General features: G+C 43.5%; 2 protein-coding genes across 4 annotated transcripts in view; one reads left to right on the top strand and one right to left on the bottom strand.

The window, feature by feature from the left end:
- LOC121279139 (acyl-protein thioesterase 1-like) overlaps positions 1-8,156 on the bottom strand; it is a 60,298-nt gene extending 52,142 nt beyond the window's left edge. Inside the window, exon 1 of one of the 3 annotated variants that reach the window (XM_041190105.1) lies at positions 7,946-8,156. In XM_041190105.1, the coding sequence (XP_041046039.1) occupies positions 7,946-8,014 (69 nt within the window). In that variant the 5' untranslated portion in view covers positions 8,015-8,156. The remainder of the gene's footprint in view (positions 1-7,945) is intronic. The other 2 variants (XM_041190106.1, XM_041190107.1) reach the window with 2 other exon arrangements.
- Positions 8,157-8,248: 92 nt separating this feature from the next.
- On the top strand, positions 8,249-19,279 carry mrpl15 (mitochondrial ribosomal protein L15). Its single transcript, XM_041190046.1, has 5 exons — positions 8,249-8,740; positions 12,640-12,797; positions 13,901-14,066; positions 17,985-18,108; positions 18,842-19,279. The coding sequence occupies exons 1-5, from the start codon at positions 8,639-8,641 to the stop codon at positions 19,177-19,179; spliced, it is 888 nt and encodes a 295-aa protein (XP_041045980.1). The 5' UTR covers positions 8,249-8,638; the 3' UTR covers positions 19,180-19,279.
- Positions 19,280-27,806: the final 8,527 nt, after the last annotated feature.

The following is a 27,806-nucleotide window of genomic DNA, read 5'->3' as shown; positions in this document are numbered from 1 at the left end:
TTACCACTCAAGGTGTTACATTATTCCAGGTGACAAGAAAGTTCACTTACAACATCAACTCTTTTGGCTTAAGAAAACCCGCCAACAGAAATGTTTACGGTCTGCAATCAAGCATACTCGGAGGCAAGTTGCAAATGTTGGCAAATATAACATCCAGTCAAACATCCATTGCCAGCCATGTTCATCACCTGCAGCCTTAAGCGCAACAAATGCACATTACTATCATCTTTCAAGCCCAGATTATGAATCAAACCTTTTGAGGAATATAATGGCTAGGAATGGGTTTTAGAAGGTGGCCCTTGAAATCAAGGAAGGCAGGATATGGCCGACCTCTACCCTAAAATAAAAGGCTGGAAATTCTCAGATCAAACCAGGATGAACACAGCTTGCATTTGGAGGGGCTTTGGTGCATGACTCAAGCTGTCCAACTCTCTTCCACAGTTTTGTCTGCACCTGGGTGGCCCCTAGAAATAGAACCATATATTGGTACATCCATGGCCTTTGTAAACCAGTGGGCATCACAAGAAATGGAATGTCTTATTAACACGCGTAATAATAATATTGGTGTTACAACTTTATTTTTTGTTAAAAGTTTCACTTATCTTCAAGTTCTTTTATTAGTTGTGCCCTTAAAAAGGGGGCATGGGTGTTATTGATACCAACGTAATCCAGTGTCATCCTTGTGGATCACTTTCTCTTTCAAAAAGATGGTAGTTGATATTTCAACCCTTTGACCCTTCCTCAGGACTAGGAACAGCAGTTAAAAAGGAACACAGAAGCAAAGGGGTAGGGAAGAAGAAAAAGACTCACTGGAAAGAAATAGAATCTGTTAAGCATTTTGGTACAGAACAGTAGGTGATTAAATGACATACTACTATTAATAGGACGTGAAGAAATTAGAATGAAATAAATTAAGGAATTGGAGACTAAGAGAGTTGCAAGGAAGTAAGCAGAAAGGGAAGCATGAAAAATTGGCTTGGTAGTAAGATGAAATAAAAAAGGAAGCAGATGAACATTAAGGCATTAGACCACCTCACCATATCTGTAGTTACGATGAGTGCACATCTGGACTGTTCTCTCAAGGGGGGAAACATGAACTTATGCAGACATGTATCCTATTCTTTCTGGGCAGAATATGTGCAAATGGGGGTTGGGGGCAAAGGGGATAGGTGAACAAGGTGAATCCAGGAGAGAATTGTAGGTTTGCCAACCATGCAGAGTTTTTAACATCAGCTAACAAAATAAAAGAGCTCCACCTAACCAGTCAAATGCCACATCTTATCACCAAATGGTTTTAGTTCAACCACTGACATAAGTTAAAGAAGTTAAGCAATGTTAAACTATAATTAGCTAACATTTTCCAAACTAAGCAAAAATAAAAACTGAAACAGAAACTAAGTGAGAAACAAGTCCAATAACTGAAAATATGTGAACATTTGAAAAGTAAAGATACATAAAAAGCAAATGAAACTTAGGATAAATTGAGTGTACCAAGGGGGAAGCCACACTTGTCTCTATAGATTGCTGGCATTTTTGTGTGACATTTATTTTTTGAGGAGTTGGAAGAAGTGCAACACAAAAACAAATAGGAAAAGTCATGTCACCTAGGTGACACAGTCTCCTGGGAGAGATGAAAAACCAAATCAAAAACCCACAGTCAATTAGGAAAAAAGCACATTGAAAATTCCTGTTGGATCCCCCAAGCAACAAAACTGCTCCAAGAGACTATACTGAACATCACTGATATTCATTGGTTCCTACCTCTATAATGTGATCTTACCCCAGCCAGGAACAACACAATCCTACCCCTCAAAGATCCATTCATCACAGGTAAGACAGCAATTTGTCTCATTGACTTACTGCTCTACAAAATAACCTGTCAACATCTAACCTATTTCTTCCTTTGCATAATTAATATATATAACTCCATTATTCAACCTAATAGTTGAAATAATGTGTCACTGTTCACTAATTATTGTTACTGTCTCAAATTGTTTGAGTCTACACCTCTCTAAAAGACAGGCACCAGTATTTTGAATCTATCTTGGTAGCTAAAATATTTTAAACTACAAATCATTCTTATGGCCCTCCCCTAAACCATTTTCAAAGCCCATCACTCATTTGAGTGGCCCAGGCCTAAACACCATAATCTAAATGGGGCCTAACTCTAGGTCAAGAACAAGCACAAAATGATGTTTCATTTTGTATGGATGGTCCTATAGATACAGCCCAGAATTAAGACTGACACTCCAGTGCAGTACTGAGGGAGTGCCGCTCTGTTAGAGATGCCATCTTTCAGGTGAGGCGTTAAACCGAGACACCATCTGCTTGCTCAAGTGAATGCCAAAGATCCCATGGCACTATTTTGAAGAAGCGGGGAGTTATCCCTGGTGTTTTGGTCAATATTATCCTTCAATCAACATCACAAAAATACATTATCTGGTCATTATCACATTGCTGTTTGTGGGAGTCTGCTGTGTGCAAATTGGCTGCTGCGTTTCCTACATTGCAACTGTGACAAAACTTCAAAAGTGCTTCATTGGCTGTAAAATGCTTTGAGACATCAGGTGGTCATGAAAATGCTATATAAAGGCAAGTCTTTATTTCCTTTAGCTATAGCTTCACAGTATTGTCATGAACTTTTAGATTTACGAATCATGATCTTTTTATTTCACCACATGCATCAGCTCTGTTCCTTGAAGTGTACATATGCTTAGAGTTGACCTTGCCACGTGCGTAACACTGCACTTCTCCAAGCTAAATATCATTTGCCAAACATGGTCCCATTTCCCCAACACACTGTGATCTGCTCTTAGTTGTTTAGGCTCCTTCACAGGCCTCTAACCAATACAAATCTTCATGTCACTCCCCTCAATATCTTCATCATGATCATTATAAGACCATAAGACATAGGTGCAGAAATTAGGCCATTCGGCCCATCGAATCTGCTCTGCCATTCAATCATGGCTGATAAGTTTCTCAACCCCATTCTCCCGCCTTCTACCCGTAACCTTTGATCCCCTTACCAATCAAAAACCTATCTACCTTGGTTTTAAATACACTCAATGACCTGGCCTCCACAGCCTTCTGTGGCAATGAATTCCATAGATTCACCACTCTCTGGCTAAAGCAGTTTTTCCTCATCTCGGTTCTAAAAGGTCTTCCCTTTACTCTGAGGCTATGCCCTCGGGTCCTAGTCTCTCCCCCTAATGGAAACATCTTCCCCACGTCCACTCTATCCAGGCCTTTCAGTATTCTGTAAGTTTCAATCAGATCCCCCCTCATCCTTCTAAACTCCATCGAGTATAGACCCAGAGTCCTCAAACGTTCCTCATATGTTAAGCCTTTCATTCCTGGGATCATTATTGTGAACCTCCTCTGGACCCTCTCCAGGACCAGCACATTCTTCCTGAGATATGGGGCCCAAAATTGCTCACAATATTCTAAATGTGGTCTGACCAGAGCCTTATAAAGTCTCAGCAACACATCGCTGCTTTTATATTCTAGTCCTCTTGAAATAAATGCCAACATTGCATTTGCCTTCTTAACTATCGACTCAACCTGCAAGTTAAACTTAAGAGAATCCTGGACGAGGACTCTCAAGTCCCTTTGCACTCCAGATTTCTGAATTCTCTCCCCATTTAGAAAATAGTCCATGCCTCTATTTTTCCTACCAAAGTGCAAGACCTCACACTTGCCCACATTGTATTCCATCTGCCACTTCTTTGCCCATTCTCCTAACCTGTCCAAATCCTTCTGCAGCCTCCCCGCCTCCTCAATACTACCTGTCCCTCCACCTTTCTTTGTATCATCTGCAAACTTAGCCAGGATGCCCTCAGTTCCATCATCTAGATCATTCATGTATAAAGTGAAAAGTTGTGGTCCCAACATTGACCCCTGCGGAACTCCACTAGTCACTGGCTGCCATCCTGAGAAGGACCCCCGTATCCCCACTCTCTGGCTCCTGCCAGACAGCCAATCTTCTATTCATGCTAGTACCTTGCCTCTAACACCATGGCTCTTATCTTACTAAGCAGCCTCCTGTGCGGCACCTTGTCAAAGGCCTTCTGGAAGTGCAAGTAGATAACATCCATTGGCTCGCCTTTGTCTAACCTACTCAAAGAATTCTACCAGATTTTTCAGGCATGACCTCCCCTTGATGAAATCATGCTGACTTTGCCCTATTTTACCATGCACTTCCAAGAATTCTGAAATCTCATCCTTAATAATGGACTCTAAAATCTTACCAATGACCGAGGTCAGGCTGTTATTTCCCGTCTTTTGCCTCACTCCCTTCTTAAACAGGGGGGTTACATTAGCGATTTTCCAGTCCTCTGGGACCCTCTCTGACTCCAGTGATTCCTGAAAGATCACCACTAACGCCTCCACTATCTCTTCAGCTATCTCCTTCAGAACTCTGGGGTGTAATCTATCTGGTCCAGGTGATTTATCCACCTTCAGACCTTTCAGTTTTCCTAGCACCTTCTCCTTGGTAATGGCCACCATACTCACCCTCCCCCCCCCCCCCCCCCCCCCCCCCCCCCCCCCCCCCCCCCGACTCTCTTGAACTTTGGGGATGTTACTCGTGTCTTCCACCATGAAGACTGATGCAAAGTCAGTTCTTCCGCCATTTCTTTGTTCCCCACTACTACTTCTCCAGGGTCATTTTCCAGCGGCCCAATGTCCACTTTTGCTCTCTCTTACCATTTATATATCTAAAAAAACTCTTGCAATCTTCTTTTATATTACTGGCTAGTTTACCCTCATATTTAATCTTTTCCCTCCTTATTTCTTTTTTAGCTGTCCTCTGTTGATCTTTGTCGGCTTCCCAATCCCCTGGCTTCTCAATGTTCTTTGCCGCATTGTATGCTTTCTCTTTAGCTTTTATGCTGTCCCTGACTTCCTTTGTCAGCCATGGTTGCCTTGTCCTCCCTTTAGTATGCTTCTTCTTCCTAGGGATGAATTTTTGCTGTGTCTCCCAAATTACTCCCAGAAACTCCTGCCATTGCTGTTCCACTGTCTTTCCTGCTAGGCTCATCTCCCAGTCAATTCTGGCCAGCTCCTCCCTCATGCCTCTGTAGTTGCCTTTATTCAACTGTAATACCATTACATCTGATTCCAGCTTTTTCCTCTCAAATTGGAGGGTAAATTCTATCATATTATGGTCATTCTTCCTAAGGGTTCCTTCACCTTAAGCTCCCTTATCAAATCTGCCTCATTACACATCACTAAATCTAGAACAAAAACAGAAACGCCTGGAAAAACTCAGCAGGTCTGGCAGCATTGGCGGAGAAGAGTACAGTTGACATTTCGAGTCCTCATGAAGGGTCTTGAGGGCTCAAAACGTCAACTGTACTCTTCTCCGCCGATGCTGCCAGACCTGCTGAGTTTTTCCAGGTATTTCTGTTGCTGTTTTTGTTTTGGATTTCCAGCATCCGCAGTTTTTTGTTTTTATCACTAAATCTAGAATTGCCTGTTCCCTACTGGGCTCCACCACAAGCTGCTCCAAAAAGCCATCTTGTAGACATTCCACAAATTCCTCTTCTTGGGATCCACTACCAACCTGATTTTCCCAGTCTACCTACATATTGAAATCCCCCATGATCACTGTACTCTTGTCTTTCTTACATGCCTTTTCTATCTCCTGGTGTATCTTGTGCCCCACATCCTGACTACTGTTCAGAGGCCTGTACATAACTCCCATTATGTTTTTTTTACCTTGGCAGTTCCTCAACTCTACCCACATGGATTCTACATCATCTGACCCAATGTCATTTCTTGCTATCGATTTAATTTAATTTCTTACTAACAAAGCAACCCCACCCCCTCTGCCAACCTGCCTATCTTTTCAATTGGATGTATACCCTTGGATATTTAGCTCCCAGTCCTGATCCCCTTGCAGCCCTGTCTCCGTGATGCCCACATCATACCTGCCAATTTAAATCTGCGCCACAAGCTCACTTACCTTATTTCGTATACTGCGTGCATTCAGATACAACACCTTCAGTCCTGTATTTCCCATCCCCTTTGTCATTGTCGTCCCTTTATCTGATGTGCTTGAAGTTAGATTCCTAGCCCTTTCCAAACACTCTGTCCTATTTTGTGTTCTGGAGATTTTAATAGCCTCTCCTGGGCTCTCCTTTCATTTCAGATTTTTCATAATTTTCCATGAAGTTGAATCCACCCCCCACCCCGCCAAACGCTAACCTGCAGCTTTGTTTCCCATTAGTCATACTTCTTGGAGTTTTACCCTTCCCTCCCCACCCACTTTCTAGTTTCTAGAATCATTAAACTAAGGATCCAACACTGATCACTGCATGATGGTGTTGGTCTTCAAGCAAACCCACATTCTTTGATAAAAAAAACTTTCTGCCAGAGGGCATGCAGCCAATGATTTGTCGACAGTGACAATTTACTGCAAATTCCATAAATATTATCTTGTGCAGCAACTGGAAATTATGCTTTCTGGGAATCCAGATAGACAATGTCTATGAGGGAACATAATAGGATTGAATTCAATATGTCTAAGAGGGAGGAAGGACAGTCACAGCCAAGTTTTAAATTCAAGGTACAAGAAAAGGCTTACATAAATATGAGAAAATGTGGAATCGGCAGACTGGGAGAGCTGTAAACAGCAACAAAGGGACAAAAACAACAGGGGCAAAAAAACAAACATGAAGGAAACACTTGCAAGGAACATCAAAGCTGAAGGTCAAAGATTTTATAAGTATAATAAGGGAAAGAATGGTGAAAGGGGTTGTGAGTTCACCAAAAATAGACACAGGACAAAATGGGGCAGTGGCAAACTTTATAAATGAGTACTTTGTGTGTGACAGAGGAAGAGAATGGATAGGAGATTGGGGAAAAGTGGAAAACCAGGCACGGCAATGACATACCCATCAGTCTAACATCTCTGTTATTATGGGCAAAACGTTTGATCACTTGGACAAGTATGAACTGATCAGCGTAGATTTTTGAAGGTCATATTTGACAAATCAAACTTTTGTTTTTGAGATCGTCACTAACATTTACCTGAAAAGAAAGAAAGTGCAGGACGACAGGTAAAATACAAGGGAGTGGCACTAAGTGAATTGCTCCTTAGGAGTCAGCATAGGCACCACCGGCCGAATGGCCTCTGTGATGTTGTCTCTAAATGTTATTTATATGGGTTTCTAGAAGATATTTAATAAGGTTCCATATGTGAGCTTGGTAACAAAATTAAAAGTGCACAAAATTGGGGCAGTCTTACAACATGGGTTGGAGATTGGTTGGGAGGTAGGAGACTGAGACAAAGTGAATGAATGAAAGGATGTGACAAGTCATGTTTTCCTTTTCAGCATAGATATCAATTTCTTGGATGAAAGCTTAGTGAGTTATATGTTCAAGTTTGCAGGTGACAATAAGTTAGGAGGCACAGCAATTTGTGCAGATAGGAGCAGGATTACAAAGGGACATTTTTTTCTTGCAGAACAATGCACTGCTGGAAGTTGAACATAGCTTTCAAAAGTGATGACTGCTATGAAGTATGCATTTAACCTTTTACCATCCCAAGAGTCCATTTGAACCTGTCCCCGGAAACATGTCAATTTTTTAGTCTTTAATGGTCCTCTGACTTAGTTAAGAAAGCTCTTAGCATTTCTGTCCCAATTACCTAATATCCTCTTCTCCAGTGACTTTTTAAACTGCTCTGATAGCTTTTGCTTTCTCCAATTGTATATAATGTGTTTGTTTTTATGACAATTGCAGATGAGGAAGTCGCTTAAATAGTGTACAATTATTCACCATAATTGGCAACTACCGAGACACATCAGTACCGTTTCCCCTCTCCACTGCGCACCGGGAACACGTTTTCTCGGTGGGTCAGTGCATAATTCTGGTTGCGCTGTGAACCAGGTATTGGAAGCTGCACCCGCCCTTTGCCCAACGCCTTCCAGGTGAGACTCACCGCGGCCGTGGCTTTCTTTGCAGCAGGGATAATGGCAGGAACCGGCGCTGACATGTTGTTACCGCACATACACAACAAAAAGGAAAGTGTCCAGCTAAACCCCGAGTCACCTCTACAACACACGGCTCACTGCCACTATTCACGCTCCTCCTGCCCGCTCCTGGGCCGTTACGTCCACCCCCCCCCGCGCGGCCACAGGATGTCCCGCCCCCTCCTCAGTCCTCATTGACGCCTCCACAATCAGAAACCCAGACTGGGCGTTGTGATTGGCTGATCGGGATGTCAATCAGAGGAAGCGCTTGGTGGCGGACTACGCAGGTGCAGCTCGAGAGCGAGTTGTAGTTAGAATCGTGTCGTCGTCAGTTCATAACCCAGCTTCTATCTCTCATTTCTCAATCTATTTTGTAATGCATGTGTATAAATATTAGTGTAAAGCGGAAATACAATAAACCAAACTGTCTCTGTTGGTCAATCTTCAGTCACTTGCTACTCGCACACTTTACATCTCGAAGCCTTGAAAGATCCCAAAAAAGGTTGCTGGGAATCACACATAAAATCAAATCAGTGACTGGATATTAGAGGACAAATCGGTCATTCCGAGGCTGGGATTTACCGTTCCTGCGCTTGTCGTAAAGCAGCGTTCGCTTGGCTTTTACGGCAGTCGTAAGTTGTGGCTGCTGGTGGTTGGGGCAGATGGCGGCGCGTGGGGGCGGTTCGGCTGGGCTCGAGCTACTACGGCGGCTACCGCGAGTGTCACTCGCCAACCTGAGACCGAACTCCGGGGCCAAGAAAAAGGTCAGTTCAGCAGCACCCCCGGTTCCTCACTTGCCTGGAAGGCAAGCCTGGACATTCTGGCCATCCGTCCCCTGCCGCCTTCCGGAGAGATAGAACCCGACCGGCAGCTTGAGTAGTAACACCTGTCACTGCACAGCAAGATCCCAGATTGTATTTCGAAGATCCCTTGTATTTTTCGGTTGGGGTGAATGTTAGTTGAAGCACGGAGTGAACTCAGCAGGTCTGGCAGAATCGGCGGAGAAGAAAAGAGTTGACGTTTCGAGTCCTCATGACCCTTCGACAGAACTTGAGTTCGAGTCCAAGAAAGAGTTGAAATATAAGCTGGTTTAAGGTGTGTGTGTGGGGGGCGGAGAGATAGAGAGACAGGGGTGGGGGGGGGGGGGGGTGTGGGGGTGGTTGTTGGGACAAACAAGCAGTGATAGCAGATCATCAAAAGATGTCAACGACAATAGTACAATAGAACACATAGGTGTTAAAGTTGGTGATATTATCTAAACGAATGTGCTAATTAAGAATGGATGGTAGGGCACTCAAGGTATAGCTCTAGTGGGGTTTTTTTATTTTTTTTTATATAATGGAAATAGGTGGGAAAAGGAAAATCTTTATAATTTATTGGAAAAAAAAGGAAGGGGGAAACAGAAAGGGGGTGGGGATGGGGGAGGGAGCTCACGACCTAAAGTTGTTGAATCCAATATTCAGTCCGGAAGGCTGTAAAGTCCCTAGTCAGAAGATGAGGTGTTGTTCCTCCAGTTTGCGTTGGGCTTCACTGGAACAATGCAGTAAGCCAAGGACAGACATGTGGGCAAGAGAGCAGGGTGGAGTGTTAAAATGGCAAGCGACAGGGAGGTTTGGGTCATTCTTGCGGACAGACCGCAGGTGTTCTGCAAAGCGGTCGCCCAGTTTACGTTTGGTCTCTCCAATGTAGAGGAGACCACATTGGGAGCAACGGATGCAGTAGACTAAGTTGGGGGAAATGCAAGTGAAATGCTGCTTCACTTGAAAGGAGTGTTTGGGTCCTTGGACGGTGAGGAGAGAGGAAGTGAAGGGGCAGGTGTTGCACCTTTTGCGTGGGCATGGGGTGGTGCCATAGGAGGGGGTTGAGGAGTAGGGGGTGATGGAGGAGTGGACCAGGGTGTCCCGGAGGGAGCGATCCCTACGGAATGCCGATAAGGGGGGGTGAAGGGAAGATGTGTTTGGTGGTGGCATCATGCTGGAGTTGGCGGAAATGGCGGAGGATGATCCTTTGAATGCGGAGGCTGGTGGGGTGATAAGTGAGGACAAGGGGGACCCTATCATGTTTCTGGGAGGGAGGAGAAGGCGTGAGGGCGGATGCGCGGGAGATGGGCTGGACACGGTTGAGGGCCCTGTCAACGACCGTGGGTGGAAAACCTCGGTTAAGGAAGAGGGAGGACATGTCAGAGGAACTGTTTTTGAATGTAGCATCATCGGAACAGATGCGACGGAGGCGAAGGAACTGAGAGAATGGGATGGAGTCCTTACAGGAAGCGGGGTGTGAGGAGCTGTAGTCGAGATAGCTGTGGGAGTCGGTGGGTTTGTAATGGATATTGGTGGACAGTCTATCACCAGAGATTGAGACAGAGAGGTCAAGGAAGGGAAGGGAAGTGTCAGAGATGGACCACGTGAAAATGCTACAGCTCCTCACACCCCGCTTCTGTAAGGACTCCATCCCATTCTCTCAGTTCCTTCGCCTCCATCGCATCTGTTCCGATGATGCTACATTCAAAAACAGTTCCTCTGACATGTCCTCCCTCTTCCTTAACCGAGGTTTTCCACCCACGGTCGTTGACAGGGCCCTCAACCGTGTCCGGCCCATCTCCCGCGCATCCGCCCTCACGCCTTCTCCTCCCTCCCAGAAACATGATAGGGTCCCCCTTGTCCTCACTTATCACCCCACCAGCCTCTGCATTCAAAGGATCATCCTCCGCCATTTCCGCCAACTCCAGCATGATGCCACCACCAAACACATCTTCCCTTCACCCCCCTTATCGGCATTCCGTAGGGATCGCTCCCTCCGGGACACCCTGGTCCACTCCTCCATCACCCCCTACTCCTCAACCCCCTCCTATGGCACCACCCCATGCCCACGCAAAAGATGCAGCACCTGCCCCTTCACTTTCCTCTCTCCTCACCGTCCAAGGACCCAAACACTCCTTTCAAGTGAAGCAGCATTTCACTTGCATTTCCCCCAACTTAGTCTACTGCATTCGTTGCTCCCAATGTGGTCTCCTCTACATTGGAGAGACCAAACGTAAACTGGGCGACCGCTTTGCAGAACACCTGCGGTCTGTCCGCAAGAATGACCCAAACCTCCCTGTCGCTTGCCATTTTAACACTCCACCCTGCTCTCTTACCCACATGTCTGTCCTTGGCTTGCTGCATTGTTCCAGTGAAGCCCAATGCAAACTGGAGGAACAACACCTCATCTTCCGACTAGGGACTTTACAGCCTTCCGGACTGAATATTGAATTCAACAACTTTAGGTCGTGAGCTCCCTCCCCCATCCCCACCCCCTTTCTGTTTCCCCCTTCCTTTTTTTTCCAATAAATTATAAAGATTTTCCTTTTCCCACCTATTTCCATTATATAAAAAAAAATAAAAAAAACCCCACTAGAGCTATACCTTGAGTGCCCTACCATCCATTCTTAATTAGCACATTCGTTTAGATAATATCACCAACTTTAACTTTAACACCTATGTGTTCTATTGTACTATTGTCGTTGACATCTTTTGATGATCTGCTTCTATCACTGCTTGTTTGTCCCTACAACCACACCCACCCCCCTCCACCTCTCTATCTCTCCGCCCCCCACACACACACCTTAAACCAGCTTATATTTCAACTCTTTCTTGGACTCAAACTCAAGTTCTGTCGAAGGGTCATGAGGACTCGAAACGTCAACTCTTTTCTTCGCCGATGCTGCCAGACCTGCTGAGTTTTTCCAGATAATTCTGTTTTTGTTTTGGATTTCCAGCATCCGCAGTTTTTTTGTTTTTATTTTTATAACGGAGTGAACTCCCCGGCTCTTTGAGACATGCTGGGGGCAGGAGGACATGGGCCGCGCTCTAAAGCCCCATTGGGACAGTATGGTACTCCCTCACTACTGGAGGTCAGCCTGGAGATGGGGGAACTTCACAGAATCATTACAGCATAGAAGGAGGCCTTTCGGCCCATTCTATCGGTGCTGGCTCTTTGCAAGAGCAACTCAGCTCATCCTAAGCCCCCGCCCTTTCCCTGTAGCCCCGTGAATGTTTTCTCCAGATTAATATACAATTTGCTTATAGATACCCACGGTCTCTGAATTTTCATCAGTCTCGAAGGCAACAGCCTGCAATAATGAAGTTCCTTCAACATAAACATCCTAAGGTGTTTCACACACAAGGAGAGAGAGGCTCAGCCAGAAGAGGACATATTGAGATATGTGACTAAAGGCTAAAGGAAGATTGTGTTGAGCAAAGACAAAAAGAACTTCCAGAGCTTGAGGTCTGGGCAGCTGAAAATGTAGCCGTCAATGATGGGGCAAAGGATGGGGTCTTGAAAATTTGATGTGGGAGAGGATTACTTAAACTAATGCTAAGACCTCCTTGAATCTTTCACAAAAAGCTTTAAAATGTTATTCAAGGTGGTGACTAGAATGCTTTGGCCAAATTGGGAGTATTTCTTAGCCATATTTTCATACTGAAGCAAGCCCAAAACACAACATCTTTGTGACTTCTGAAATGATTATTATCCTGTTTAGAATTTTTTTTAGTAAGAATGTAAAAAGGCTTGTGTTTCACAGCCAGCCATCTTTGTCATTCTGTTTTTAGGTTCAACTCGGACAAAGATGAAGAAAAATCTATGGTAGATAGTTAACTAATAAATAATGCTTAATTTCCAGGAAAAAAGACGTGGCAGGGGAATCCATGGAGGGAAAAAAAGTGGCCGAGGTCATAAAGGCCAGACGCAGCGTGGAAACCGGCCACGATTAGGATTTGAAGGTGGACAAACTCCATTTTATATTGTTATTCCAAAATATGGATACAATGAGGGGCACAGGTTGGTGAATGAATAGCTCTATTGACTATGACTATAGTAGTCATCCTAATTACAAACTATCATCTGTATCCCATATTTTGAAAAGCATATAGTTTTTCATGGAGAAAATTCTGAGGGGGCTTGACAGTGTAAATGTGAGAGGATATTTCCCCTTGGGCACAATTTAAAAATAAGTCGTCTCCCATCTACGATGGAGATGAAGAGGAATTTGTTCCAGTAGATGGTTGTTAGTGTTTGGAATGCTCTCCCCCAGTGAGCAGTGAAGCTGGGTCATTGAATATATTCAAAGCTGAGTTAGACAGATTGTTCCTTGACAAGGGAGTCAAGGGTTATGGGAAACAGGCAGGAAAATGGAATTAAGGCCACAAAAGATCAGACCTGATTTTATTGACTAGCGGAGCAGGCTTGAGGGACCGAATGGCTGCCTCCTATTTCTAAGTTCTTATGTTCAATCCATTATCCATATCTATATATATATATATATATAATATATATGCGTGTGTGTATGTGCATATGTACAGACATGTATTTGTTACACATCTGTTTGTTTGCATGTGGTTGTATATTTGCATGTATACACACATGCATATATGTGAGTATGCACAGGTATACACATATGTCACATTGATGCAGATTTATGGGTGTAGGCACATGTATGTGCGTGCATGTATAGACGTATAGGATATTGGCCATGACTAATTTCTAAATCATAAGATTGTGGGTTTAAGACCCACTCCAGGAATGTGAGCACAAGTGGTCATTATCGCGTTGCTGTTTTTGGACCTTGTGTGCAAATTATCTGTTGTATTTTCTGCATTACAATAGTGCCTACACTTCCAAAATAGTTAATTGGCTGTAAAACACTTAAGGATGTTCTGAGATTGTGAATGGTGCTATATTAATGCAAGTCTTTCTATATGTGTGTGGTAATGTCAATTTCCATGCATCTGCCTATAGGTGGGTCAGTGTATCTACGTATAGTAGGTACTGCACTGAAGAACAGATGGTCTGTGGAGGGAGAGTCATCTCTTACACAGAATTTTATCAATGTGATATTCTTATGGTTAAGAAAAACAAGTATTCTTTTAAATTTCTTCCCTCAGCTCTAGGCGGCAATACCAACCACTAAGTCTGAATCGACTTCAGTATTTGATAGATCTGGGCAGAGTGGATCCCAGTCAACCTATTGATCTGACCCAATTAGTGAATGCAAGAGGAGTTACAGTCCAGCCTCTCAAACGAGACTATGGAATCCAGCTAGTAGAAGAGGTAATACAAACCTTTTATCTTAATACAAACCAAACATTATTCTGTTAATGGCACAAAGTCACAGCTTTATTTTGCATGTAAGGTCACGGATTTTCTAGTCCTCTCTTTGTTATTTCCAGGAAATCTATTGGTCTTTATGTGCAGATAATAGGAGATAAATCTGCTGATTGTTTTTGAATTCTTAACAGTTATAGTATAACTGCGATATCAACAGTGGAATTCAGAAGACTGAACTTCATTGAGATATTTACTGTTTGTCTCAAGAGTTACAGAAATTCTGACTCCTACAAATAGCTACAAATTACTCCATATTATTTAATGAACAAGGTCATCTAACTACTAGTTAAGCCTTTGGCTTAGTGGAAGCATTTCTTCCCCTGAATTGGAAGATACAAAGTTCAAGCCCTGCTCCATATGGTCCCAACAGTATGAGACCAGAGTTCTGGTTCTTCACTTTCTCCTCCTGCACTTACAGTTCCCTTCTCTCACACTCTGTTCCCATTATCTTTCTCCTCTGATCTCTCTTCCAGCCTCACCCCTTCTTTCCTCTGCTCCTATTCAGTCTCTCCTACTTTCCCCTGTCCACTGGCCGGTTCTTCCCCTGCCCTCTCTTCTATTCTCCCCACTTACTCTTCCAGTCCCCTTCTCTCCCTGTTTGTCCCTCCCTTAGATATGAACAAATGGATCAGGAGCAAGAGTAACCCATTCGGTCCTTTGAGCCTGCCCTGCAATTTGATAAGATCATGGCTGATCTGATTGTGACCTCAACTCTACTTTCCTGCCTACCCTCTATACCCTTAGATTCTTGATTGACAAGGGAATCAATCGAATTTGGCCTTAAAATTATTCAATGACCCTGCCTCCACTGCTCTCTGGGGAAATTAATTCTACAGACTAACAACCCTCTGAGAGAAAATAATTTCTCTTCATCTCTGTCTTAAATGGGAGACCCCTTATTTTTAAACTGTATCCCCTAGTTCTAGCCTCTCAAGGGGAAATATCCTCTCAGCATCCTCCCTGTCAAGTCCCCTCCAGCTCTTACATGTTTCATAAGATCACCTCTCATTCTTCTAAACTCCAATGGATACAGGCCCAACCTGTCCAACTTTTCTTCATAAGATAACTCTCTCACTTCAGGAGTCAGTTGAATGAACTTTACCTTCTTGTTTCCCCACTTCCTTGCTCATTTTATAATGTTTACAACTGAATGTTGCAACAGCAACTTAGGTTTACATAACACCTTTAACTTTGAAGTGCCATGGAACATTTCTCTGAGGTGTAATCAGCCAAAATGGATGCTGAGCCAAAAAGATATCGATGTGTCAAATGCTTAGTTAAAAGGGATGGGTTCAGAGGAGAGGAAGGTGGGGGAATTTAGAGATGAAATTGCAGAACATTGGACCAAAATGGCTGAAGGCAAGGGCAACAATGGTGGGAAACAGGAGGAAGGGATGCCGCAGAGGCATTTAGAAATCTGGGGTTGTAGGGTTGGGGGAAGTTTTGGCGGATATTTGGAGGTGTGATGCATGAATGTAATGTGAATGTTAGTATTTTAAATTTGAGTTTTTGGGGGACCAGTAGCTAGTACAGGTCAGGAAGAACAATAATGATGAGTGAGTGGGACTTGGTGCCAGATAGGAAAGGGCAGCAGAGTTTTAGATGAGCTGAAGTTTAGTGAGCATGGAAGATGGGAGGCTATCCAGGAGAACATTAAAATAACAAAACAAAAACACCTGGAAAAACTCAGCAGGTCTGGCAGCATCTGTGGAGAGGAGCACAGTTAACTTTTTGAGTCCGCATGACTCTTCAACAGAAGTAAGGAAAAATAGAAAAGGGGTGAAATATAAGCTGGTTCAAGGGTTGGGGGGGGGGGGTGTTGCTGGGACAGGAAGAGCTGGATAGAGGGCCAGTGATAGGCGGAGATAACCAAAAGATGTCACAGCCAAAAGGACAAAGAGGCGTTGAAGGTAGTGATATTATCTAAAGAAATGTGCTAATTAAGGGTAAAAAGCAGGACGAACAAGGTACAGATAGCCCTAGTGGGGGTGGGGTGGGTTGAAGGAATCGCAAAAGGCTAAAAGTTAGAGATAAAACGATGGATGGAAATACATTTAAAAATAATGGAAATAGGTGGGAAAAGAAAAATCTATATAAATTTTGGAAAAAACAAAAAGGAGGGAGAAAATCGGAAAGGGGGTGGGAATGGAGGAGAGAGTTCATGATCTAAAATTGTTGAACTCGATATTCAGTCCGGAAGGCTGTAAAGTGCCTAGTCGGAAGATGAGGTGCTGTTCCTCCAGTTTGCGTTGAGCTTCACTGGAACAATGCAGCAAGCCAAGGTCGGACATGTGGGCATGAGAGCAGGGTGGAGTGTTGAAATGGCAAGCGACAGGGAGGTCTGGGTAATGCTTGCGGACAGACCGAAAGTGTTCTGCAAAGCGGTCACCCAGTCTGTGTTTGGTATCTCCAATGTAGAGGAAACCGCATTGGGAGCAATGAATGCAGTAGACTAAGTTGAGGGAAGTGCAAGTGAAATGCTGCTTCACTTGAAATGAGTGTTTGGGCCCTTGGAAGGTGAGGAGAGGGGAAGTAAAGGGGCAGGTGTTGCATCTTCTGCGGTTGCATGGGAAGGTGCTGTGGGAGGGTGTTGAGGTGTAGGTGGTGATGGAGGAGTGGACCAGGGTGTCCTGGAGGGAACGATCCCTACGGAATGCCGCCGGGGGGTGGGGTGGTGAAGGGAAGATGTGTTTGGTGGTGGCTTCATGCTGGAGTTGGCGGAAATGGCGGAGGATGATCCTTTGAATGCAGAGGCTGGGGGGGGGTGATAAGTGAGGACAAGGGGACCCTATCATGTTTCTGGGAGGGAAAAGAAGGTGTGAGGGCGGATGCGCGGGAGATGGGCCAGACATGGTTGAGGGCCCTGTCAACCACCGTGGGTGGAAAACCTCGGTTAAGGAAGAAGGAGGACATGTCAAAAGAACTGTTCTTGAAAGTGGCATCATCTGAACAGATGTGACGGAGGCGAAGGAATTGAGAGAATGGAATGGAGTCCTTACAGGAAGCGGGGTGTGAGGAGCTGTAGTTGAGGTAGCTGTGGGAGTCGGTAGGCTTGTAATGGATATTGGTGGACAGTCTATCACCAGAGATTGAGACAGAGAGGTCAAGGAAGGGAAGGGAAGTGTCAGAGATGGACCATGTGAAAATGATGGAGGGGTGGAAATTGGAAGCAAAATTAATAAATTTTTCCAGGTCCAGACGAAAGCATGAAGCAGTACTAAAGTAATCATCGATGTACCGGAGAAAGAGTTGTGGAAGGGGGCCGGAGTAGGACTGGAACAAGGAATGTTCTACATACCCTATTAAGAGACAGGCATAGCTGGGGCCCACGTGGGTACCCATAGCCGCGCCTTTTATTAGAACATTAAAATAGTTGTGTCTGGAGATGACAAAAGCATGGATGAGAGTTTCAGCAGCAGATGGATTACTTTTCTGTCAGAGATGGGTTATGTATTCAAAGTGAACATTGTTTTGGAGTTCCTGCAGTTCTCTCTTTAGTTTTTTAATCAGTTGACTGTTCTTTATCAGCTGCTTTGTTTAATCCCAACTAACCTGTGTACCTAATGCAATGAGCAAACTGATAAAAAGCTAAGTGGTTACCGTTTATTTGGATGGTTGTTTCTCTTGCTGCCATTAGATGGAAGCAAAGGCACACAGTTTGCGAATGTGTAGACAATCCTGTTAGATTCTTGTAGTTTATCAAGGATATTAGAAACTGAGAAATTTTTGTGCATTTGTTAGCACACATCTTCATATCGATCATTATAAAGTATAACCACCGATATGAGCCAATAATTGATTGCATTAATGAAAATAACTGAGACTACTGCAATCCACTACAGTTTTTGTTTCATTTTTCAGGGTGTTGACAGCTTTGCAGCAAAAGTAAACATTGAAGTCCAGTGGGCATCCGAGCTCACTATTGCTGCGATTGAAAGGAATGGCGGAATTATAACTACTGGATTCTATGATCCACGAAGTTTGGGTAAGTACAGTTCTGTTTTAATTATTTGTGCATAGATTTGTTTAAAACAAGGCAGTGCCTTTTCTTGTGTCTCTTGAGAATGATCTCAGATCAAATTCTCATACTGTCATTTTTTTTAAGGTGTAGGTTTTTTGATCTAGAAATTCACTAGCTTTGTTTTTAATTTTCAGGATATACACAGATGTTTAAGCTGCCAATATGGCAGTCTGGAGGCATGCTTAGAATAATTGTTAGACTTCTTGCATAAGCATACAAGGTGCCTAATGCCTGTTTGAGGTCCCCTGTGCAAACTTGGGTTATCCTGAATGTAGCTGGCACAAATAATTAGCAAAAATCTAAAACTGCTAATGTCCTGCTTAGAATTACTGGCCAACTTCAATGCGGTTTATAGTGGGTATAGATCGACAGCACAAAACTGCTCACCAATTGGAGCTAAATTGAAAGACTTAGAATGACTGAGATGAACAAAACAAGTAAGTGAGTGACAGTAGTTTTGCCATTCCTGATGAACAGAATTTAGTAATTAGCCCTCACATAGAGCATGGTACTTTTATTAGAATGAAGTGTTTGGAACTAGCATGATATATCCAGACATTAATGGAATTGAGCAATAAACTTCTTGTGGATTTAAATATCTGAACTGGTATTCAACAAACCAACAGTGTAGAATAATTTAATCGTCTTATTGCATCAGCATGGTTAACCATTTGGCAATGTTTCTGCATTCAAACAGATATTTTATGTAAGCCGGTGCCCTTTTTTCTAAGAGGGCAACCAATTCCAAAACGTATGCTTCCACCTGAGGAACTGGTTCCTTACTATACAGATGCTCAAAATCGTGGCTATTTAGCAGACCCAGCAAAAATTCAAGAAGCACGGATGGGACTTGCTAAGAAATATGGCTACATTCTACCGGACATTACCAAAGATGAGGCGTATAGCATGTTAGCAATGCGTAAGGATCCTCGACAAATTTTCTTCGGTCTTACTCCTGGTTGGTTGGTGAACCTGTCTGAAAAGAAAATCTTAAAACCAACTGAGGAAGAGCTATGTAGTTACTATAGCTCTTGAAACTGATGATAATGATTTAGATGTAACTAGACGATGATATCAATGTTGATTACTTGCCTGTGTAAATTGAATTATGTATTAAAAGACTATTTGTTTTCCATTTCTGAGTTATTTGTTTCTAAATTCAATTTTTCTGTTGACTTTGATAAATAGTTCTTGGTGTTACACATTGAAAATTAGCAGCTAGTATCTGGTGGTGTTGGTCGTGGAAAGTTAGCTTGCACTCAGAGTCTGTTTTCTTTGATCTCTGACCATTTTACACATTAAGATATGAATCAACAGGGGCTGGATTTTAGATGACCGCTGAGACATAGTAATCAGTCTTTTGTCTCTGCAACCACAGGAGATTAAAGTTCAGTCTTTTGCATCTTTCCTACCTCCCTTTTAAGTCTGTGCTTGAAGAAGGCCATGATACCTTTTCAGGTGTGACATTCCATGCTCTCAGGACAGATCTGTCAGTATAATCCACATAGGGATTTTTCCAGAAAGTGGTCACTTTACATTATCAGCCACCTTTTGCTCAGTGTCCTTGCTTGTGTTTCTTTTAAAACATGCATGTCTTCCTTAAAAGGTTCAATATGCCCGTAAGTAATTCATGGCAGTAATCGGCTTTTCATGACACCACAATATTGCATTTTCACAGGCACAACTCACACCTCGGATATATCTCAGTTGTTCAACCATGCGAGGCATTGAATACGTACAAACACACCTGCCAATACATTCATTCACAATCACCACTCTCTCATAGTTAACGTGCAAGCAAGACCTGACTAGGGGAGGAAACATGACTCTACGATCATGACCCATGAGGAGGCAATGCTGGCACAAATTGGGAGGGAACGACACACATCTTGGCCATAGGCAGAGCAGGGGATACCTTGCCTGGAGGTATGTGGCCACTTCAGCCTCTTTACAAACGTGCAGCTAGCCCGATCCCTAATTCCTCCAAATCTAATGGGACAGCTCCTTTCTATTTTAAGCTATGTTTAGCCATAATATGGCTTTTGGCTGCACTCACCCCATATCCCACTGCTTTGTAAGGTGGCAAATGAAGTATATTAGCTCCCTAGGTATCTTCGCGAGCAATGCATCATCTGTGAAAAGAGATGTTGCATAGTTAACAATGTTAAAAATTATTTCTATGTGCTATAAAACATCTTGTTACACAAAAATGGGATAACTTAAACATTGGAGTGGTTGGGATGGGGAAGTTTAGTTACAAATGAATGCGTATTTAGAAACTAAAAATGGTTTTATATTTTATATCACTTCTAGCGAAAAGGTTTCTCCTCATTATTCTTTGCCCCATGTAACAGTTGATTCTGAAACTTTTACGTTAACAAAACTTCTTTGCATGTTTCAAATTTATTTTACAACATTAAAAAGCAGGGAAATTAAGTTAATCCTGTTTTCTTGATTGGTCCACACTCCGAGTACTGTGTACATTTTTGGTCTTCACGATACAAACAGGATTTCGAAACACAAGAAATATTTACAAGGATGATAACAGAGCTGAAAGGTAACTATCAAAAAAGACTGAAGAGGCTAGGGCTCTTTACTGTGGGAAACAAGAATGAGTTGTAATTTAATAGAGTCTTTAAAATTATGAAGGAGCTTGATCAAGTAGATGAGAAAATGTTCACTTTAGGGCCAGTCGAAAACTAGGGGCTGTAGATGTAAGAGAGTCACTAATAAATTCAGGAAAAACCTCTTTACCCTGAGAGTGGTGAGAATGTGGACCTTGCTACCACATAGAATAGTTGAGACAAATAGCATAAATATGTTTAAGGAGAAGCTGTAGAAATAAATGAGGGAGAAAGGAAAAGACAATGCCCTGATAGAATTACTCAGAATATACCGCACAGAAGCACGCAATTCAGCAAAACTAGTCTGAGGGTGTTTACACTCCATACAACTCTCAACTCATTCCATCTGCCACATCTCAGCCTTTAAACATATCTTTCTACCATTCCTCTCATGTGTGTTGACTTTTTAAAAATTAATTCATGGGATGTGGGTATCGCTGGCTGGGCCAGCATTTATTGCCCATCCCTAGTTGCCCTTCAGAAGGTGGTGGTGAGCTGCCCTCTTGAACAGCTGCAGTCCATGTGCTGTAGGTAGTGCTGTTAGGAAAGGAGTTCAAGGATTTTGACCCAGCAACAGTGAAGGAACGGCGATATATTTCCAAGTCAGGATGATGAGTAACTTGGAGGGGAACTTCCAGGTGGTGGTGTTCTATCTGCTGCCTTTGCCCTTCTGGATGGTAGTGGTTGTGGGTTTGGAAGGTGCTGTTGAAGGAGCATTAGTGAATTCCTGCAGTGCATCTTGTAGATGGTACATACTGCTGCTACTGTGCGTCCGTGGTAGAGGGAGTGAATGTTTGTGGATGTGCCAATCAAGCGGGTTCTTTGTCCTGGATGGTGTCAAGCCTCTTGAGTATTGTGGGAGCTGTAGTCAACCAGGCAAGTGAGGAATATTCCATCACACTCCTGACTTGTGCCATGTAGGTGGTGGACAGCTCTGGTGACTCAGGAGGTGGGTTACTCATCATACGATTCCTAGCCCCTGACTTGCTCATGTAGCCACAGTATTTATATGGCTAGTCCAGTTCAGTTTCTGGTCAATGGTAACCCCCAGGATGTTGATAGTGGGGAATTCAGTGATGGTAATGCCATTGAACATCAAGGGGCAATGATTGGATTCTGTCTTGTTGGAGATGGTCATTGCCTGACACTTGTGTGGCACGAATGTTACTTGCCACTTGTCAGCCCAAGCCTGGATATTATTCAGGTCTTGCTGCTTTTGGACATGGACTGCTTCAGTACCAGAGATGTCGCGAACGGTGTTGAACATTGTGCAATCATCAGTGAACATTCCCCCTTCAGACCTTATGATGGGAGGAAGGTCATTGATGAAGCAGCTGAAATGGCTGCGCCGAGGACACTACCCTGAGGAACTCCTGTGGCGATGCCCTGGAGCTGAGATGACTGACCTTCAACAACCACAACCATCTTCCTTTGTGCTAGGCATGACTCCTACCCGTGGATTTTTTTCCCCCTGATTCCCATTGACTCCAGTTTTGCTAGGGTTCCTTGATGCCACACTCCATCAAATGCAGCCTTGATGTCAAGGGCAGTCACTCTCACCTCACATCGGGAGTTCAGCTCTTTTATCCATGTTTGAACCAAGGCTGTAATGAGGTAAGGAGCTGAGTGGCCCTGGTGGAACCCAAACTGGGTACCAGTGAGCAGGTTATTGCTAAGCAAGTGCCGCTTGATAGCGCTGTTAATGGCGCCTTCCATTACTTTACTGGTGATGGAGCGGTAATTGGCCATATTGGATTTGTCCTGCTTTTTTTATAAAGGACATACCTGGGCAATTTTCCATAGCCAGGTAGATGCCAGTAGCTGTACTGGAACAGCTTGGCTATGGGAGCAGCAAGTTCTGGAACACAAGTCTTCAGTACTATTGCCGGAATATTGTCAGAGCCCATAGCCTTTGCAGTATCCAGTGCCTTCCGCCGTTTCTTGATATCACGTGGAGTGAATCAAATTGGCTGAAGACTGGCACCTATGATGCTAGGGACCTCTGGAAGAGACCGAGATGGATCATCCACTGGGTATTTTTGGCTGAAGATTGTAGCAAATTCTTCAGCCTTATCTTTTGCACTGATGCACTGGGCTCCTCCATCATTGAGGATGGGGATATTTGCAGAGACTCCTCCTCCAGTGAGTTGTTTAATTGTCCACCACTATTCACAACTTGATGTTGTAGGACTGCAGAGCTTAGATCTGATCAGTTGGTTGTAGGATTGCTTAGCCCTATCTATCACTTGCTGCTTATGCTGTTTGGCATGCAAGTAGTCCTGTATTATAGCTTCACCAGGTTGACACCTCATTTTTCTAACGTATGCCTGGTGCTGCTTGTGGCATGCGCTTCTGCGCTCTTCATTGAACCAAGGTTGATCCCCTGACTTGACGGTAATGGTAGAGTGGGGGTTATGCCATGCCATGAGGTTACAAATTGTGCTCGAGTACAATTCTGCCGCTGCTGATGGCCCACAGCACCTCATGGATGCCCAGTCTTGAGTTGCTAGATCTCTTTGAAATCTATCCCATTTAGCACAGTGGTTGTATATCAACAGCACGATGGAGTATATCCTCAATGTGAAGGCAGAACTTCGCCTCCATGACTGTGTGGTTGTCATTCCTACCAATACTGTCATGGACAGATGCATCTGCAGCAGGAAGGTTTGTGAGGATGAGGTGAAGTATGTTTTTCCCTCTTCTTGGCTCCCTCACCACCTGCTGCAGACCCAGTCTAGCAGCTATGTCTTTTAGAACTCAGCCAGCTCTGTCAGTAGTTGTGCTACTGAGCCACTCTTGGCGATGGACATTGAAGTCCCCCACCCAGAGTATATTCTGCACCCTTGCCATCCTCAGTGCTTCCTCCAAGTGGTGTTCAACATGGAGGAGCACTGATTCATCCGCTGAGGAAGGGCAGTATGTGGTAATCAGCAGGAGGTTTCCTTGCCCATGTTTGACCTGATACCATGAGACTTCATGGGGTCCGGAGTCGATGTTGAGGACTCCAAGGGCAACTCCCTCCGGACTGTATGCCACTGCGCTGTCACTTCTGCTGGGCTTGTCCTGCCGATGGGACAAGATATACCCAGGGATGGTGTTGGTGGTGCCTCGAATATTATCTGTAAGGTATGATTCGATGAGGATGACTGTGTCAGGCTGTTGCTTGACTAGTCTGTGAGACCTCTCGCAATTTTGGCACTAGCCCCCAGATGTAAGTAAGAAGGGCTTTGCAGGGTCAACATTGTCGTTTCTCGTACCGAGATCGATGCCAGGTGGTCTGTCTGGTTTTGTTCCTTTTTTGTGACTTTGTAGCAGCTTGATACAACTGAGTGGTTTGCTAGGCCATTTCAGAGGGCATTTAAGAGTCAACCACATTTCTGTGGGTCTTGAATCACATGTAGGCCAGACCAAGTAAGGATGACAGATTTCCTTCCCTAAAGGACATTAGTGAACCAGATGGGTTTTTACAATGATCAACAATAGTTTCATGGTCATCGTTAGACTTGTAATTCCAGATTTTTATTGAATTCAAATTCCACCATCTGCCGTGGCAGGATTTAGACCAAGGTCCCCAGAGCATTCTGATGAAGAGTCATACGGACTCAAAACGTCAACTGTGTTCCTCTCCGCAAATGCTGTCAGACCTGCTGAGTTTTTCCAGCTATTTTTGTTTTTGTTTCAGATTTCCAGCATCCGCAGTATTTTGCTTTTACCCCAGAGCATTACCCTGGGTCTCTGGATTACTAGTCCAGTGACAATGTCACTATGCCATCACCTCCCTTTTTGAAAGCATCTGAGCTATTTGCCTCAATCATTCCTGCTGTAGCATGTTCCACATTCTGCCCTGCCCCTGACCTGTTCTTATAGCCACAAAATTTATATGGCTGGTCCAGTTAAGTTTCTGGTCAATGATAAACTCCAGGATGTTGATGGCGGAGCACTCAGTGATGGTAATGCCATTGTACATCAAGGGGAGATGGTTAGATTATCTCTTGTTGGAGATGGTATTATGAAATCCATGGTCTCAAAGCTTGTATTTTTTGGGTCAGACCCTAATCTAAAGGGAAATAGAACTTCCCTTTTCTAGTTGTGCAGAGCAGGAAGTCTGAAGGACAGGAGGACTGGGTCTGGGAGCGAAGATAAAGGAAAAATAAAGTTACTGCCACTGGTTCAGTTGTTTGTCATGAGCAGAGCTGAGAAGGTTCTGCAGAGGTGCATTATTTTGGTGAAGACTGTGCTCATGGAACTAGGGTTGGTTGGAAGCTGTAGTCAGATGAGGATTGGTGACTACATCCTCAAAGAAAAGGAGCTGGAATTCTACCTGAAGAAGTTCAGAGCTTTGAATGACTTGCTGGATAAAATTAGTGCCATATACGATTAGTGGACTGCCTAGTAAATCCATGCGATCTACCTTTGTTGTATCTACTATTTATTGTCTAATTTACGGTCATATTGATTGCTATTTGCCTCTTAATTCATGTTTAATTTGTATTGATTTTGGTTTGATTGTTCAAGTAAAAGCTATATAAGTGAAATCTTGTCCACTGGTTTCCTTGCTGGGATGATTTGGTTCTTTTGATTTATTGGTCTCCACAGGGATCAAAACAATGGTCATTGCTGGCACATGTGAGGAGTGAATGTTACTTGCCTCCGATCAGGCCAAGCCTGAGTCTTCTCCAGGTCTTCCTACATGCAGATACAGACTGTGTCAGTATCTGAGGAGTTGCAAATGGTACTGAGCACTCTGCAATCATCTGCAAACATCTCTACTTTTGACCTTATAACAGAGGGAAGGTCATTCATGAAGCAGCTGAACATGCTTGGGCCAGGACACTATCCCAAGGAACTCCTACAGGGAAGTCCTGGCGCTGAAATGGTCAGCCTCCAACAACCATAACCATCTTTCTTTGAGCTAGGTTTGATTCCAACTAATGGAAAGGCTTGCCACAATTCCCATTGACTTCAGTTTTGCTAGGGTTCCTTGATGCCACACTCAGTCAAATGCAGGCTTGATGTCAAGGGTAGTCAATCTCACCTCATCTCTGGAATTCAGCTCTTTTGTCGATGTTTCAATCAAGCCTGTGATGAGGTTTGAGCTGAGTGGCCCTGGCAGAACCCAGACAGAATTGGTGATCAGGTTATTGCTGAGTAGCTGCCGCTTGATAACGCTTCAATGACACCTTCCATCACTTTGCTGATTATTGAGAATTAGACTGATGGGACAATAATTGGCTGAATTGGATTTGTTTTGCTTTTTGAGGACAGAGTGCAAATGGGCAATATTCCAGCATTATCAAGTAGCTGCCAGTGTTATTGTTTTACTGGAACAGCTTGTCTATGAGTGCAGCTGTTCTTGGAGTGCAAGTCTTCAGCACTGCTGCCAGGGCATTTATCCTTTGCTATACTCAGTGCCTTCAGTTACTTCTTGACATCATATGGAGTGAATTGAATTGACTGGAGATTAACATCCGTGATGTTGGGTCCACAGGAGTAGGTGGGGATAAATTAAGTATATGCAATTTTTGGCTAAAGAAGGTTACAATTGCTTTAGCCTTGTCTTTTGCACTGAATGGGCTCCACCATTATTGAGTATGGGGATGTTTGTGGAATCTGCTGCTCTGTTTAATTGTCCACGAACATTCATTATTGGATGTGGCAGGACTGCAGAGCTTTGGTCTGATTCATTGGCTGTGAAATTGCTTCACTTTGTCTATCACTTACTGCTGTTGTAGCTTCACCAGGTTGGCACATCATTTTAGGCATGCCTGGTGCTGCTCCTGGCATGCTTTCCTACACCCTTCATTAAATCAAGGTTGATCCCTTGGCTTGATGGCAATGGTAAAGTGAGGGATATGCCAAGCTATAAGTTATAGATTGTGGTTGAATATATTTCTGTTGTTGCTGATCGTCCATTGATGCTCAGTTTTGAACTGCTAGATCTGCTTTAATCTATCCCATTTAGCATGATGGTAAAGCTACATAATACAATTCTCATTGTGCAGATGGAACATCCTCTCCAAAAGGACTGTGCGCTGGTCAGGCCTATTAATACTGTCATGGACAGATGCATCTGTGACAGGTAGATTGATGAGGGCAAAGTCATGTGTCTTTTTCCCTCTTAAGACCATAAAACATAGGAAAAGAAGTAGGCCATTCAGCCCATCGAGTCTGCTCTGCCATTCAATCAGATCATGGCTGATCTGAAAATTCTCAACTCCACTTTCATACCTTGTCCCCATAACCCTTGATTCCCTCACTGATTAAAAATCTGTCTATCTCAGTCTTGAATATACTTAATGACCCGGCTTCTACAGCCCTCTGTGGTAAAGAATTCCACAGATTAACTAGCCGCTGAGAGAAGAAATTCCTCCTCATCTCTATTTTAAATGGGAGACCCCTTACTCTGAGATTATGCCCTCTGGTCCTAGACTCTCCCACAAGAGGAAACAACCTCTCAGCATCTACCTCTCAAGCCCCCTAAGAATCTTATATGTTTCTATAAGGTTGCCTCTCATCCTTGTTATGACACAGCAGTTGGTAAAGGCTGTTATTTAAAATCCCAGAGGGAAATTTTAAACTACTATCCTAACCTATATTTTCAAGTGGTATGTTTTGAGTTGCAATTCTAAATTCAGGAATAAGACCACCAGTTCTCGAGAGGTTTTTATATCAAATTACCTGAGACATGTATTAATTTACACAAGTTAAACATATACACATGGCTACAAATTAATATTATCATAACTTTTTAACAAATTCCCAAATTAATCTCCACTAAGGCAACAACAACCCATAGATTTTAAGCTGACATTTAAGGCAAAGCATTTTCACTGTACAAATTCAAAATGAACTTCCTTTCACTTTGGTTCCTTTGCAGACACAGTGGTAGGCTTACAGGCTTTGATCTTACATTGCCTCTGCTCTGCACACACAAACCTGCTTTCTGTTATACCCAGCACTCTTTGAATGTAAATTCTCATTGTATCATCAGGTCCTTTGAATTCCAACTCTTCTAACAATAAAACCCCTTTCATAGTA

Source organism: Carcharodon carcharias, chromosome 6 (assembly GCF_017639515.1).
Source record: "Carcharodon carcharias isolate sCarCar2 chromosome 6, sCarCar2.pri, whole genome shotgun sequence".
Lineage (NCBI taxonomy): Eukaryota > Metazoa > Chordata > Chondrichthyes > Lamniformes > Lamnidae > Carcharodon > Carcharodon carcharias.
This window is presented reverse-complemented; position numbering and strand designations above follow the sequence as displayed.

Excerpts from the sequence above, each read along its gene's own strand:
- mrpl15 (XM_041190046.1), top strand. The coding sequence starts at position 8,639 with ATGGCGGCGCGTGGGGGCGGTTCGGCTGGGCTCGAGCTACTACGGCGG. Across the intron at positions 12,798-13,900 it reads GGATACAATGAGGGGCACAG|CTCTAGGCGGCAATACCAAC; the intron begins GTTGGTGAATGA and ends TTCTTCCCTCAG. Across the intron at positions 14,067-17,984 it reads GAATCCAGCTAGTAGAAGAG|GGTGTTGACAGCTTTGCAGC; the intron begins GTAATACAAACC and ends TTCATTTTTCAG.